Genomic DNA, 16395 nt, shown 5'->3' with positions numbered 1-16395 from the left:
CGGTATTCTGCAATGATTGACAACGTCCGGATGTAATGAAACACAGACGAGAACCCCCCGCCGCCTGGCTAGCTGGTATTATCCTCCACATGGCATGTTTTTTACAAGTCTCATTAGTTTATTACTCATAATAGAATACATAACGATGCATCTCCTACTTTTGTATTCTAACTGTATTTATAGAATGTGGCCAACTGCCGCTCAAACCAGCAGATAACGCTTATGGCTTATGTGCTGCTGCGCTCAGGCCACGCCCACCCGGCATATGTAAAATATAGCTGCCCTCTGTTAGCAGCTGAACTGTGCTGAGCCACTGCCTCTTGAATGAGCTGCTTCTGCACCAAAGCCGCGCCCACACACGGGCGGAGTGATCGAAATATGCAAAACCCTTGTTTCCTGGCAGGCGCTGACGTCACATGCGGAAGAAAGTTAGCGAAGTTTGGGAAGAAGTTGGTGTGAGAGGCAGATTGACGCAGCTTCAAGAATGGGGGGCTCACATAGCCATTTGTCCAAGGAGCTCATCACCGAGTACCAGGTAAGTGGGGCTGCTGTGCACGAAGGGGGGGACTTGTAATGCTCTCTATTGAGAGAGGCTTTTCAAGTGTGTGTGGCTTAGCAGCTGACTAGCTGGGCTGGACCTTGTTTGTTTGTGAAAGGCAGCCTATGATCAGTGTGCTTTTTACCAGACATAAATGTTGGTAATACAGTTATTATTGCGATACTTCACTATGCTGAATACAATTTTTTTTATGAGCACGCAGTTTGTTGCTGCTTAACCTGGGTGTAGTGAAAAATTTTGCGTGTGGTACAAATCACCGGCCTCATCTATGAAGTGTGTGTGTGTGTGTGTGTGTGTGTGTGTGTGTGTGTGTGTGTGTGTGTGTGTGTGTGTGTGTGTGTGTGTGTGTGTGTGTGTGTGTGTGTGTGTGTGTGTGTGTGTGTGTGTGTGTGTGTGTGTGTGTGTGTGTGTGTGTGTGTTTGTTGTTGTTGTTGTTGTTGTTTTCTTTTCTAAATTTTATTCCCATCCAGGATAGAAAGGACCAGTGTGGTTATAAAATGACATTTTTCTTATGAAATCATTATGGTATGTGTGATCAGGGGTGTGGCTTAGGTGTCCCTCTTTATCATCTCAAAAAGTTGTCAGGTATGGTAGATAAGTACATGGATGTGGGGATATGTGGCCTTTCAAGTGGATGTGGCTTAGCAGCTGACACATCTGTTGACCTCGGCTCTGCAATGTAAAGCCTCTAACTCACCGGAGATTCTTGTGGTGATGTTACCCGACATCGGGCATAGTGGTTAGCGCTCTCTCCTTGCAACGCTAGGTCCTGGGTCAAATCCCAGCCAGGTCAACATCTGCAAGAAGTTTGTATGTTCTCCCTGTGTCTGCATGGGTTTCTTCCGGGCACTCCAGTTTCCTCACACATCCCAAAAACCTACAGATTAGTTAATTGGTGTCCACCTAAAATTGTCCCTAGACTATGATACATACATAGACATAAGACTATGGTAGGAATTAGATTGTGAGCCCCTCTGAGGGACAGTTAAGGGACAAGACAATATATACCCTGTACAGTGCTGTGTAAGATGTCAGCACTAAGTACTAAATAATAAGCATGTTTAATGATGTTGCCCCCTGCGGCGATTGTGAATCGTTAAAGGGAACCTTAACTGGCGAGGAAAAATAAATTCACTTACCTGGGGGCTTTCCCAAGCCTCCTGCAGCCGTCCGGTGCCCGCGCCGGTCCTTCGGTGCCCTCCGGTCTCCCTCCGCCGTTAAGTTTCGTTTTCGGACGACTGCCAGTCGTCCTGGGGCCTCTTCCGCATTCCTCGAGGAATGCGGAAGAGGCCCCAGGACGACTGGCAGTCGTCCGAAAACGAAACTTAACGGCGGAGGGAGACCGGAGGGCACCAAAGGACCGGCGCGGGCATCCTGGGGCCTCTTCCGCATTCCTCGAGGAATGCGGAAGAGGCCCCAGGACGACTGGCAGTCGTCCGAAAACGAAACTTAACGGCGGAGGGAGACCGGAGGGCACCGAAGGACCGGCGCGTACACCGGACGGCTGCAGGAGGCTTGGGAAAGCCCCCAGGTAAGTGAATTTATTTTTCCTCGCCAGTTAAGGTTCCCTTTAAAGCGGAACTCTAGAAAGAAAATAAACACATCATTTCACTTACCTGGGGCTTCCCCAAGCCCCCAGCAGCCGTCCTGTCCCACGCCGCTTCACGACAAGCCTCTGTTCTCCCACCGCTAGCTACTTTCGGTTTCAACGCCGGGCTACTGCGCCTGCGTGGCTCTGGCCACGCGTATCCTTTCTTCGCCTTTCCCCGCTATTGCAGAGGGGAACGCGAAGAAAGGATACGCCTAGGCAGGGCTGCGCTGGCATCGACTTACAAGTCGAAGAGCGGAGTGGCGGCGGGAGAACGGAAGCTCGGGCAGGATCGGCGCAGGACAGCTGCTGGGGGCTTGGAGAAGCCCCAGGTAAGTGAAACCATGTGTTTATTTTCACTCTATACTTCCGCTTTAAGCGTCGGACACAGTGGATTGGATCTTTAAGATCAACTGATGACTCTGTGATCGCTTCCCATTCACAGCATCTGTGCACCAATAATACATTGCATTACATTACAGGCTCTCTATTTCACACTGGAAGTACATATTATTATTTTTTTTCTTCCTTTAATAAAGGACAACTGACCTTTAAAGGGAAATGGAGGCTACCATATTTATTTCCTTTTAAACAATACGAGTTGCCTGGCAGCCCTGCAGTAGTGATTCAGTAGTGTCAGAATCACACACCTGAAACGAGCATATGGCTAATACTGTGCATTCTTAAGGACCACTTTGCATGGTCCTTTTCACAGCGATAAACGACCGCTGTCAAATATCTGATTTGTATGCTTGTTCAGGGTCTATGGCTGAAAGTATTAGAGGATCAGCAGGACAGCCAGGCATTTGCATTGTTTAAAAGGCAATATGGCAACCTCCATATCACTCTCAGGTCCGTTGTCCAAGTTTTAAGCCCCACTGAAGTACAGTTGGTAGCATGCATTATTCAGTCTGCCAGATATTAAGCTGTGGTCAGCAATCTTGTGGAGGGGACAGAGGCACCCTGGAGAGCAGCGGAAGTGCAGCTCTGGACCAGATAGGCTTCTAGGGGCTGGAAGAAGCCCCAGGTAAGTCGGGCTTAAAGGGAAGGTTCAGGGAGGGAGGTAAAAAAATAAAAATCAATATCCACTTACCTGGGTCTTCCTCCAGCCCGTGGCAGGCAGGGGGTGCCCTCGCCGCTGCTCCGCAGGCTCCCGGTGGCCGACCCGACCTGGCCAGGCCGGCTGCCAGGTCGGGCTCTTCTGCGCTCCAAGGCCCGGCATTTCTGCATCCCACGCGGGCACGATGATGTCATCGGACGTCCGCCGGGCTGTACTGCGCAGAACTACTGCGCCTGCGCAGTACAGCCCGGCGGACGTCCGATGACGTCATCGTGCCCGTGTGGGACGCAGAAGTGCTGGGCCTTGGAGCGCAGAAGAGCCCGGCCTGGCCAGGTCGGGTCGGCCACCGGGAGCCTGCGGAGCGGCGGCGAGGGCACCTCCTGCCTGCCACGGGCTGGAGGAAGCCCCAGGTAAGTGGATATTGATTTTTTTTTATTTTTTTACCCCCCTCCCTGAACCTTCCCTTTTAAAGGATCACTATCGTGAAAAAGTGTAAAATTTAAAATACATGTAAACACATACAAATAAGATGTAAAATGAGCCACAAATAACTTTTCTCCTATGTTGCTGTCACTTATGCTGGGTACACACGATGCATTTTTCCCGCCCGATTGATTTCCGATTCGATTCTATCTTATCCTTTTCCGTTCACTTCCATAAGAAATTGGTCAGAAAAACGATCGGACATGTCGTAATTTATCTATCGACCCATCTATCTAACACAAGATTGGGCAGGGTCTCAAACTCGCGGCCCGTGGGCCATTTGCGGCGCTCGATACAATATTTTGTGGCCCGCGTCGGCAAAAGGAAAAGAGACACGGAAGCGAACTATTTTTGCCTATTTTACCTTATAGTTCGCTTCAGTGCTCCCAAGTAATCCGCCGCATCCCCGCCGCTAAACGAGAGCTGCAGAGCCCCCAAATTTCCAGGGCAAACATCCACGACTGCGCTGAGGGGCAGAGCTTCCAGCTGTAGCTCTGCCCCTCCTGACTTCAATCACCGCCCCTCTCTGTGAAGGAAGAGTGAGAGGGGCGGGCAGAGGCGGTGATCCACCGCGAATGACGTCAGGAGGGGCAGAGCTGAAGCTGAAAGCTCTGCCCCTTCCAGGAAATGCCGGCGGATTGCCCCCCGGGAGATTTGGGGGCTCTGCAGCCCTCGTTTTGCGGCGGGGACATGTGAAATCCCTTATGCGGCCCAACCTCATCCTGACTTTGCCTCTTGCGGCCCCCAGGTAAATTGAGTTTGAGACCCCTGTAGACCTAGCATTACAGTAGATAGTAGAAATCTGATGTTACCAACAGGTTTTTTTACTGACTAGCTCATGTCCTCATGGGGGATTCTCAGCATGGCTTTTTATTCTTTATAAAGACACTCCTTGAAGGATTTATACAAATATGCTGGCCAGCCTCCCTGCTCGCTGCACAATTTTTTTTTTAGCAGTTGGATGGAGCCACTGCCATTTACTAAGTGCTTTTGAAAATAAATAAAACACTTGAGATTCCCCCATGAGGACATGGCTGGTCTAAAACCTGTCGGTTCTGTCAGATTTCTATTACCTAAGTGACCGCAACATAGGAGAAAAGTAATTTGTCTTTTACTCTGGGGAAAAATGTACTTTTTTATTTGTATATGTTCACATGTACTTTACATTTTATGATTTTTGCGATATTGGCATTTAACTTTTTTGCTTGGATATTTTAACTGTAGTGATTCTGACATGACTTTCTTTTTTGCATGACATTGCCGCTTCATGAATACTTCGAACTGATCCATTTTTATTTATTTTTTTTCCTTGTGTAGGAGCTGACGTACCTTACAAAACAAGAAATTTTACTGTACGTATATATACACTTTTATTGCATTATTTATAGTAGACATTTACTTTTTATAAGTAAATTAAGAGTATGTTCCATATAATGGGAATGCAACAAATGACCTGTGGGTATGTGATTGTTGGCTAGGTTCACAATGGTCAGTTGCCTGCCTAACGCACACGTTATGCATTATAAGAACTGTGAACTGCAATGGAGAATGGACATAGACCTGCATTCAGCAAATTAGAATAATGTGGTCAGTTACAACGTACTGTGAGCAGCCCCACAGAATTGTATGGGCAGTGAATTGACACGCAGAATGATTCTGCAACGTAACTAAGCATTGTTAATAGGGCCTCGGCACATCTTTTTCTACGTGTTCAGTAATATATTGGGACCTGTTTAGAAAATTACTTTTCAGAGTTGCTTTTATTTATTACCGTAATGGCTTCACCAGATTCAGGGGATTTGATTGGACTGCTCCAGCGACAGGCACGGCAATGTCTCTTGCATGAGTAACAAATGGTGGAAACTGCAAAAGAGCAAAAATAATTTCTTTTCCATGTTATATAAACATAGCCCATTGTATTGCAGTCTTAGAACTACAAAACAGTTTGCTTAGCTCCTATTCTGCATGTATTTCAGCTGTGAATTTAACAGATTTGCAGTTTTGCTTTGGTAAGAATTGTTTTACATTTTTGAGGGATGTTAAAGTAAACCTGAGATGTCACAATAAAAACATTTGATACTTACCCAGAGCTTCCTCCAGCCCCATGAGCACTGATGCGTCCCTCGATGAACTCCCGAGTGCCTCTGTTCAGCCACAATCAGTCCTGGTAATCTGGCTCAGTCTCGCCAGTCGTCTCTTCTGTGCATGTGCGAATGGGCAACGCAGGCGCGACTGAGCCGGATTACCAGGACTGATTGCGGCTGAACAGAGGCATATGGGAGGACAGCGATGGCCGCATCAGTTCTCATGGGGCTCGAGGAAGCTCTGGGTAAGTATCAAATATTTTTATTGTGACATCTCAGGTACTCTTTAAGAAAGCTTGGTTGTTTAATAGCATTAAAGTGGACCTTTACTCAGAACTCCTCTCTGCTCTAAAAGATACAAAGCAGGATAATAACCTTTTTTAAACAAAAAAATTTGTTACAGCTGTTACAAATCCTAAAATAAATTTGCAGTTTCTCCTTCCTGATTCATGGAAGCACACATATTGTTTACAGCCTGTGCTTTCAAATGGACTTATCTGCCTTCTGTCCTGTGCAAGAGTTCAGGTCCACTTTAATGTAAAGTGGATCTAAACTCAAACTTCCTCTCTAGTAAACTTGCTACTCTGGAGTTTCCTCGCTCGCTTCAGCACTTGTTTTGCTTTTATAACTGTACGTTATTACTTGCTTAGTCTCCTTATTGTCTAGAATTGATGGTAGTAAATATGCCCACCTTCTTGTGCTCTTTACTGGTGGTGGTTAAACATTTATTTTTGCATTTGTAATTACCGCCGATGGGTCGGCAAGCTTTGCGGGTGGCCAGCGGGGCACTGCAGCTGCGGCAAGGGGCTCAGAAGACTTCTAGGGGCTGGAAGAAGCTCCAGGTAAGTAAATATTGCTGTACTATTTCACCTCAGGCTTTCAGCTTGTTGTATTAGTATAATTGTGAAATAGGTTGTAGACACACTGTACATCAACCACTCTGCATGCATGCTTGGCTCTTCAGAGACATAAAGGAATGCTTTACAAAACTGCTAATGCACCATGGGAGTTTCTTTTTTATAAAAATAATTGTAGACAAATGTAATACTTAACAAACCATATACGGGAAAGAATTTGGTGTGTGTGGTGTACTTGTCTAGTTTCTAATAATTAGAAACTAGACAAGTGACACACATGCTGATCAACTGGATAATATAAGAATCTTATATTATCCAGTTGATCAGCTATTGCGTGCAGAGAGGGCTGCTGTTTAACACTGGGAGAAAGTGGTCTTGGTATCTCATGACTGACGCTTACTCTGTGTTAAAACATGGAAGGACATGTGTGGCAAAAGGCCGTATAGGAGGTTAGAGTGACAGTTGGTGGCTAGTGTGTGAGGAGCCATGATGGCAATAATTCTAGCCGCACACTGAATCCATATTAAGAAAGATAACCTTGCAGTGAGAATCTGGGGTTTACCCTCCACTGAGGAAGAGATGAGAATGGACGTGAAATAAAGCGACCCACTACACCCCCCAAAAAAGAAGTAAACCGTTGCATGAGAGAAGTGTTTGTGGCAATGTTAGAACGGCGGCAGTTGGAACGTAGCTACAGTATGAAGAACAACTTTGGCCCAGAAACAACTGTACATGCAAAACCACTTGTCTGAGTTGCAGCACGACAGAACGTTTTTGCCAACATTTTTGTCAAGATTATACACTGCTGGAAATCTACCACCAAGGAAACTAACCACATAATAAAGGAAACTAGTGGCCTAACACCTGGATACGTATACTGGGTTACCTGAAGCCTGTGAGGGCTTTACATGTATCTTGTTTCATTTGTTGTATACCTTGACAAAGGGGATCCTCTAACGACCGTTACTTATTGAATGGACATCTAGCCTATTATATGAATAAATATCACTTCTCTTCAATTGAGCGTATGGACCTCCTGGATTTCTTCTGCTTCATACTTAGGTCCAGCACTTCAGAAACCAGACTTCACTGCATTTTGAGTAAAAATAGGGCCTTGTCTAGAAGAACATTTTTATATATTTGCCAGCAAGCCGAAGCTTTACAATTACCTTTAGGTAATACATTTATACTCGAGCTGTGTTGACCATATGCATCCGAATTTAGGAATACTACCACACAGCTAGTACTGACTAATTTTGCAGTGTCCTGCAATGCTCAACTCTCCCTAATGTAATGTGGTTGCAAATCTTCTCCTACCAATCCTGGTCATTCTTTTGAGCTAAGTCTGAGAAGCTGTAATCTAGTTTGTGGGTCCAAGGTTTCTTCAGTTACAGTTGGGTACACTATGGAAAAGGGCAGCAGGTAGCAGTGAATATCACCGGGCAGTGCAGAGATAGTCAGTGCTAGCTGTTCTGTGCGTTTTTTATATTTAAGTTTTTAGATGGGCTTTAATCACCTTTTTTTTTTTTTATATATAATGTTTACCCTGTATAATAATGCTGATACTTGAACCATTACTTCTAAAGGTACAGAAACAGGAAAATTTGAATACTTAACGGTAATTTTCCTTTCCTGGTGTTTTTCCATGGCAGCATACTAATGGGTAAAGTCCCGCCCCCTTTACCCCATGTATACAAACTTACAGTACAAACAAATTAAACTGCAGAAGGCACAGTGGAAGAAATTAGTTTTTCCAAACCCCACTGAAGTAAGAGCTGCTGTGTCTACATAATAATGCTTTATGAATGTATGACCCGAAGCCCAATTTGCTGCTTTACACACATTTTGTAAAGATACTCTGCCTAAGAAAGCCCATGAAGACGATAAACTTCTCGTCGTATGAGCTCCAAAGTCCTGTGATGGCTGTAAGCCATTGGCTTTGTATGCCAATTTAATTATATCTACCACCCATCTTGCTAAAGTTCTGGTGGAGGCTGATTTGCCTTTCCTGTACCCCGAAGGTATTATGAATAAGCACTCTGAGTCTCTAAATGATTCCGTTACTTGGAGGTAAGTTTTGATTACTGAAGGAAGATCCAAAGGGTGTAGTATTGTGGTATCCGACCACATTCTGAAGCTTGGAAGGACCCATTCCTGGTTGAGGTGAAAAAATGGACGTAACTTTTGGCAAAAAAGATTGCATTGGGTACAACACAAGTCTATCATCATACATGATTAGATGTGGCTCCTTGCAGCCTAGGGCCTGAAACTCAAATTCTTCTACCTGACGTGATAGCTATCAGGAAAACTGCTTTTTTTTTTTTTTTTTTTTTTTTACATATTTTGAATGGAGATGTTTTCTGGAGACATTAATTGATGGAATGCTAAGAAATCTAGAACCATCAGGAGATCCCAGTTAGGAAAACGTGTTTTAATCGGTGGTTTTAATTTAATAGCTGCCTTAAAAAACTGAATTATTAATGGATTGGAAGCCCATGTAGTTCCCGAAATGGAAGAAATAGCAGAGACTTGGCCTTTTAGGGTAGAATATGCCAAAGCCATATGGAGTCCTTTTGTAGGAATGATAACTGGGCTACTGAAAAGTTTCCTACTAAAAAATCTGATTTCTTCGCAAAGATCGAAAATGCTTTCCATATTCTACTGTGAATTTTTTGTATTATCCTTCCTTGCTGAAATTAATGTTTCCACCACATCTTCTGTACAACCTGAATTTCTTAGTCTGCGTTTCTCAAATTCCATCCCATCAAGTGAAGATTAAGAGGATTGTGATGTGTTATCGAGCCTTGAGTCAAGAGATCTGGTATTTGTGGGAGTGGAATCGGGTCTTGAGTACTGAGTTGCATCAGAAGCGTAAACCACGGCCTTCTGGGCCACCACGGTAGAACCGCCACACAGGTGGCCTTCGACAACTTTACCTTGGTCAGAAATCTGTATATTAAGGGAATTGGCGGGAAGGCATACATCAAATTGAATTCCCATGGCTGGATCAGAGCATCTACTAGACATGCCTTTGGATCCGGAAACCTGGAGAAATACTTCTTTACTTTTAAATTTTTGTTCGAGGCAAAAAGATCTATCTCTGGAAGACCCCACTTCTCCTCTAACATCGTGAAGGCTGACTGATGGAGAGACCACTCTGTGTTGTTGAGCAAGTTCCTTGATAGATAATCCGCTTGCTGATTCTGGCTGCTCGGAAGATATAGGGCTGAAATGTTCATTAGGAATTTTTCCGCTAACTCCATAATTGGAGATACTTTCAAAAGACTCTTGCTGTGTGTTCCTCCTTGCTTTTTGATGTAGGCAACAGCCGAAACATTGTCCATTCTGAATAAGACTGACTTGCCCCTCAGTGAAGGAAGAAAGTGAAGCAATGCTTGGTGTGCAGCTTTGAGTTCTAGTACATTGGAGACAACATGTTGTGTTGACATTCTCCATCTGCCCTGGGCTACCTTGTTGTTTTATATTGCTCCCCAACCCATGCAACTTGCATCCGTTGTTACCATCAGGGCTGTGGAGTCTGGCAATTTTGGGTGCCTGGAGTCGGAGTCGGGAAAAAATGCTCCGACTCCTAATGAATTTGTAACTGTAATTAAAATAGAAAATATGGTAAAATGTTCTATTTCTCAGATAATAGTCATTAAAAATAATGTATATATACAGTAATGCTTAGTCCACAAAAATAAAATAAACTAATCAAAATTAGTTACTTGTGCTGCTTCAATAAAGCAGTCCCTGTATTTTTAAGGTCAGATATACACATCTGATTGTGACTGTATATATGATGTGTACACAGGAATCTCTTATATATACTAAATAACATCTATGCTGTAAGAATAAAGCCTGATGTGTAGCTGTGTCACTAATAGAGATGGTCAATGAGATGGAAATAATTCTGCACTGATGCTGATTTATGCAAATGTATGCACTCCCTTTGCTGATGAAATCAAATAATTTGATATGTTGTTAAAATTTGGTTTGGTGACTACAAATTAAAGGGTACCTGAGACGGATGAAAAGTAGTTTTTTTTTTTTTTTTTATACATACCTGGGGCTTCCTCCAGCCCCCTTCAGGCTAATCAGTCCCTCGCTGTCCTCCACCACCCGGATCTTCTGCTATGAGTCAGCGTTGTCCGGCTGCATGCCGCTCCCACAGCCAGGAACATTCTGCACCTGCGCAATAGTGCTGCACAGGTGTAATATGCTCCTGGTGGCGCAGTGTGTGCATGTGCACCACGCCCGACTGGCTCAAGTACCTGGACTCATAGCAGAAGATCCAGGTGGTGGAGGAGGACAACGAGAGACTGATTATCCTGAAGGCGGCTGGAGGAAGCCCCAAGTATGTATAAAACTTTAATTTCATCTGTCTCAGGTTTACTTTGTTACACAGTAGTACTATACTCTACATATGCACTCCCCACAGAGCTGCAGGGAATGCACTGAGAATGCTGTGCACATTGAACACAGAGGTGTTGTCTGTCACCCATAAACCTTGTTCAGATTGTGCATGAAGAATGTGTAATAGTGGAAGAATCTCCTCATTCCCCTGCAGAGTACCTGCACATCATTCTTACATGTACCCACACTTACATTGCCTAGGGCCTGATAGATGTTGTTTGTACCTTTTTACAAGTACTCTTACCAAGGACTAGTTTTAGTCTAAAGGGAATAAATATAGTAGTCTACATATCCTTCTCACTGCAGTTGTCTTGTAAAATTCCTAAGCGTTGGCAGTTAAGAGACGAATTTCAAGTTACATACTTTTAATCAACAAAATTGTAATATGCAAATTAGAGGAGTCGGAGTCGAAGGAATCCTAAACTGAGGAGTCGGTGGATTTTTGGACCGACTCCACAGCCCTGGTTACTACTTCCCAAGTCGGAAGGATGAGCGCATAACAATTGCTCCGATTCTTTGCCTCTCTCCACCAGTGAAGCGATTGTAGTATTTCCACTGGAATATAAATCTCTTGAAGGAAGGATGTATTTGTCCATTGTCACAGAAAATTTATCTGAAAGGGGCATAGATGCCAATGGGCCCATTTCACCATTGGTATGGTTGAAGACATCAGGCCTAAAGTCTGCATACAAGCTTTCGCTGTCATGACTTGACTCTGTATTATCAAACATTTTTCCTTGAATTTTTAGTTTCTTGTCCTGCGGAAGGGAAATGGTTCTGTTTTGTGTATTGAAAACAGCCCCCAGAAAAAGCATTACTTGAGTGGGAATCAATTAGCTCTTTGGAAGATTTTGGGTGCATTGTGAAATATCCAAAGTTTTGATGCTCCAACAAGGTTTTCTCTGCGGATGCTAGTATCAGGATGTCGTCTAAGTAGTGCAAAATTCGTATTCCTTGCATACAAATATGAGCGATGACTGTGAGCAAAATTTTTGTGAAGGTTCTGGGAGAAGTAGACAGACCAAAAGGTAAACAGACGAATTGTAAGTGACAACTTCCTATTGCAAAACATGGGTATTTTTTTAAAATTTGTGTGAATGGGAATGTGAAAATAGGCGTCTTTTAAGTCCACTGAGCACATCCAATCTCCTGGTTGGACTGCTAATGTGATGGAATGTAGACTGTCCATTTTGAATTTTGGCAGAAAAATGAATCTGTTTAGACCTTTTAAATCTAACAGGCCTGAGATCTCCCGTCTTCTTCTTTTTTTTTTTTTTTTTTTTTTTTTCAGGAACATGGGTGAATAGAATTCCTTTTTCCTTTCTGTATTTGGAACTTGAATCACAGCTCTTTGACTCTGGAGTTTTGACACATATTCTTGAATAGCTAATAGCTTTGTCTTGTCTTTCGGAATTGTGGTTTTTACAAAAGTGTCATGAGGTGGATACTTCTTGAATAACCATTGATGGCCCTCCAAAATGGTTGATAGGACCGATTTGTTGGTGATTGATCCCGCCCAGACTCTGCTGTAGTGAACTAGCCTGGCTGCAACTGGAACAGCCTGGACGGGCCTCACTTCAAAAGGACTTTGTATTGTCCGAGACATTAGAAGTGCTTCTATTTCTGTTTGACTTCCCTATTGAAGACTGATTATTCTTCCAAGGACGTCTGAACTCCCTTCCGGACTTGTAAGACTTTGCTTCCCCAAATCTACTCTGGGTTTGCTTCTTGAAAGGTATAAAGTTCTGTCTCCTAAATCGGCGGTCTTGAGGCAGGAAGCCAGATTTGCCCCCAGTGACTCTGGCGATTGCATTATCCATTCTTTCTCCGAATAGTTTTTTACCATCATAAGGAATTCTGGTCCAATTCTGCTTAGAATTAGGATCTGCAGACCACGATTTTAGCCATAAAGACCTCTTTGTCATAATTGAGTAAAGCATTGATCTACTTGCCGATCTAACTGCATCCACACTTGCTGTACCCACAAACTCAGATGTGATCTTTAAGTCTTCTAACATTGAAATAATAGTTTCTCTACTACGACCGTATCTGGCTGCACCTTGGATATCTGAAGCCCAAACCCTCATAGCCTTGGCTACAGAAGTTAGGGCTACTGCTGCTCTGGAAGCTTCTCCTGCTGCCAGATATGCTCTTCTTAGATCTGTATCCATTTGTCTATCCATCACATCCTTGAATACTGCCGCATCTTCCATAGGTAGGGTTACGTTCCTAATGACTCATCGACCACTGGATTGCTTTGGAATAGATATAAATGATCCTTTTCCAACGGGTATAGTTTCTGGAATCGATTCTTGAATGAGGGCTTTTTTACTGTCTTCTCCCATTCTTGTAAGATGACCTCCTTGATCTCTTCCATCAGGGGAAAAGCTACGGTTTTCTTATTCAAATGCTTATAGTATCTCCTTTTCTCTTTTGATGAAGATTGATCATCCTCCCACTGAATGGCCTCTTTGATTTGCGAGATAAATGATGGAATTAATTTAAAATCGAAATCTTCATTATAATCTTCTGAACCATCTGAATCTGAACATGAATCCAAATGCTCATGTGTTCACTCACTCACTCACTCACTCACTCACTCACTCACTCACTCACTCACTCACCAAAAAATATAATCACCTATCAAACTGACAGTCTACTATCTTCAATCCTTAATGTTTGCCAATAGAGAACAACCTACCAGTACACTCAGATCCACAGCATAGGAATATCCTAACTGCTGGCCAACACCTCCAGCCGCTTCACCGTCAGAGGAACCACTAGCGACACTCACACTGCCAGGAAGAGCCTATTTATACCCCTCCTAACTTCCGTCGTCAGGTCCTGCTAATTTGCCCTTAAGCAAAATGGCCGCTGAGCTACTTCCGCCCAATTGGGCCACTAACTCCGCATGCGCACTGGCGAGCCCGGAAGCTCGGAAACGTCCCGCCGCTACACAATCGGCGCACGAAAAAACTCCACGCGCAGGCGCATCTACATGCCGGAGCTCCGCTCCCCTGGACCTCTCAAAACATACTCCTCCGGGGCCCACAACCTGGATAACTACCCACTATACAGGTGAGCAATATGACAGCACTTTGAGGAAAAACCTAAACATGCCACAATATATCATAAGAAACGATAAACAATATAGGCAATGCAGTATGGGGAGCTACCATACCTTAGTATGCAGCGTAGTCACAGGACCACCTTCCTTAGGTGTTGGTTATTTTTTTTTTTTTTGTTTGTTTTTTTTTTCACCCAGAGAGAAGCCAAAGGGGTTCTGTACCCCCCCCCCCCCCCCCTTTTTTTTTTTTTTTTTTTTTTTTTAATAGGAGAGTTTATTAACCTAAGGCACAGACTTCAGTAGGAGAGTGTGAACTTACTGGTCGCCGCAGACTGCGGAGGTAAGACCAACACCATGATCCTTGGACACTTACAGCTTGAGGCGAGGAAAATTTTTAGAATGCTGGTAGGAGCATGGGGAGGGCTTTTAACCTCTTTGGACGTCCTACATGGGGTAAAGGGGGCGGGACTTTACCCATTAGTATGCTGCCATGGAAAACATCAGGGAAAGTAAGCCTTTAATTTTACATTGGTCTATTGGTATTTTACTGTAATGTACGGTATGTGTGATTCTTCCTTTAGGGCGTACAAGCGTTTCAGTGAACTAGCACAGAAAGAAGAGAGAAGCAATGTAAGGGCTGTAAGGATTCCAAAACCCGCTTTTCTGATGCTCCCCGAAATAAAGGTATTTGAGCTTGTCTGTTTTTAGTCATGTTTAGCCCCATGGTTTCAATAATAAATCCACACCATACATCAGACAGTGGTCTGCAAACAGAGGGGATGTAGTGTAGGTGGGGATATGCTTAGCCAGGCAACTCCTCTCATTACAACCTGATGTCAGGTAAAAGTAAGCAGAAAAGGTGAGGAGGAGAACCGTGTGCCCAGCCGAGATGGTCCAGCACTATGGATCTCTTGGCGATGTATCGGGGAGGCTCTACACGTTACGGTTGAGAATTGAGAGCCTGAACGGGTGTCCCATGAGTTAGATATAGAACTTTAATTGACAGTGACCACCGAGCGTATTGTTATCCTCCTGACACTGGTCAAGCTACTACAGGTTTCCATTTGTGCACACCTTAAAGGTAACCTGAAGCTAGACTGATGTTGAGACCGCCATATTTATTTCTTTTTACCACAATACCAGTGGTCTGGCAGTCCTACTGATCTTGCTTGCTTCAGTATGGTCTGATTCATATGCCTGAAACAAGCATGTAGCTAATCTTGATAGATTTTTGTCGAACAACAACTTCCTATTTGGCGCATGATCGCGTTATGGTTGCAGAAAAAAGCCTTGACCGCGTGTCCAGGAGCGCTCTGCCCATGTGTACAGCGTCACAACTATGTAGTGGGCCTGCTCACAGCACTCCTGGGTGCATAATCAAGGACACGTGTCACCGGGCAGCACCAAAGCAGTCCACACTGATCCAACCCAGAAGTAGGTTTGGGGGACCATTACACAGTAAAGGAGAACGGGGGAGGGGGGAATGCCTACTCCTCATGTTTTTACATTTTAATAAGTGCCAAAGTATCCTTTAATGTGTATCTGTAGGGGAAAAAAAATTACCACTCTTCTGCAGGGGTTTCCCCTCTCCTCCTCTACTGGCACATTCCAGTGCTGAGACCCCAAAAAACTGCTTTTTGAGGACTCGTGTGTTGCAGCACGGACCCAATCAGGCTCCGCTTCTTCTGCTGAAGCCCTAGCAGGTCTGTACTACTGCACAGACGCAGTGTGGCCACACTTTGGGGGTCTAATCGATTTATCAGCCTGGCTGAGGCTTCCCCCTCCTGAGGTAAGTATACAAAATAGGCCAGCTCATAGGTTTGCTCTACTGTGCGTGGCCATCACAAATTCAGCTGCTTCTGATGCATTAGAGATATAATGAACATGTATCATTTTACACAAAAATTAGGTGTCTTTCCTCTTATGTCTCATAGGCAAACCCTTTTAAGGATCGCATCTGCAATGTCTTCTCCACTTCAGATGATTGCAGCATGTCCTTTGAGGATTTCCTTGATATGCTAAGTGCATTCAGTGAATCTGCCACCCTAGAAGTCAAATCTCACTATGCCTTCCGAATATTTGGTAAGCACATAGCTTGAGTGTTAGGATAAATCAACCTTTCAGACACATCACTCTCTTAAGGGAACACCCTGAACCACTGTCCAGCTAACATTGAAAACTGACATAGAAAACCTTTTATAGACCACAGTTCTTAATGTTGGTGAGCCAATAACTTAAAAAAGGCATTTTTATTTTGTTTTGTAGATTAAACATCACTCAA

The 16395-nt window shown here is 44.0% G+C and overlaps 1 protein-coding gene across 1 annotated transcript in view; it reads left to right on the top strand.

Annotated features, from left to right (window-relative positions):
- The first annotated feature begins 353 nt into the window (after positions 1 to 353).
- Positions 354 to 16395, top strand: part of CIB1 (calcium and integrin binding 1) — a 38221-nt gene continuing 22179 nt past the window's right edge. The window contains exons 1-4 of the mRNA XM_068275249.1: positions 354 to 535; positions 5008 to 5042; positions 14696 to 14798; positions 16049 to 16196. Coding sequence (XP_068131350.1) covers positions 485 to 535; positions 5008 to 5042; positions 14696 to 14798; positions 16049 to 16196 — 337 coding nt within the window. The 5' untranslated portion in view covers positions 354 to 484. The remainder of the gene's footprint in view (positions 536 to 5007; positions 5043 to 14695; positions 14799 to 16048; positions 16197 to 16395) is intronic.

The sequence above is a fragment of the Hyperolius riggenbachi genome, chromosome 3, assembly GCF_040937935.1.
Source record: "Hyperolius riggenbachi isolate aHypRig1 chromosome 3, aHypRig1.pri, whole genome shotgun sequence".
In the NCBI taxonomy this organism is placed as follows: domain Eukaryota; kingdom Metazoa; phylum Chordata; class Amphibia; order Anura; family Hyperoliidae; genus Hyperolius; species Hyperolius riggenbachi.
This window is presented reverse-complemented; position numbering and strand designations above follow the sequence as displayed.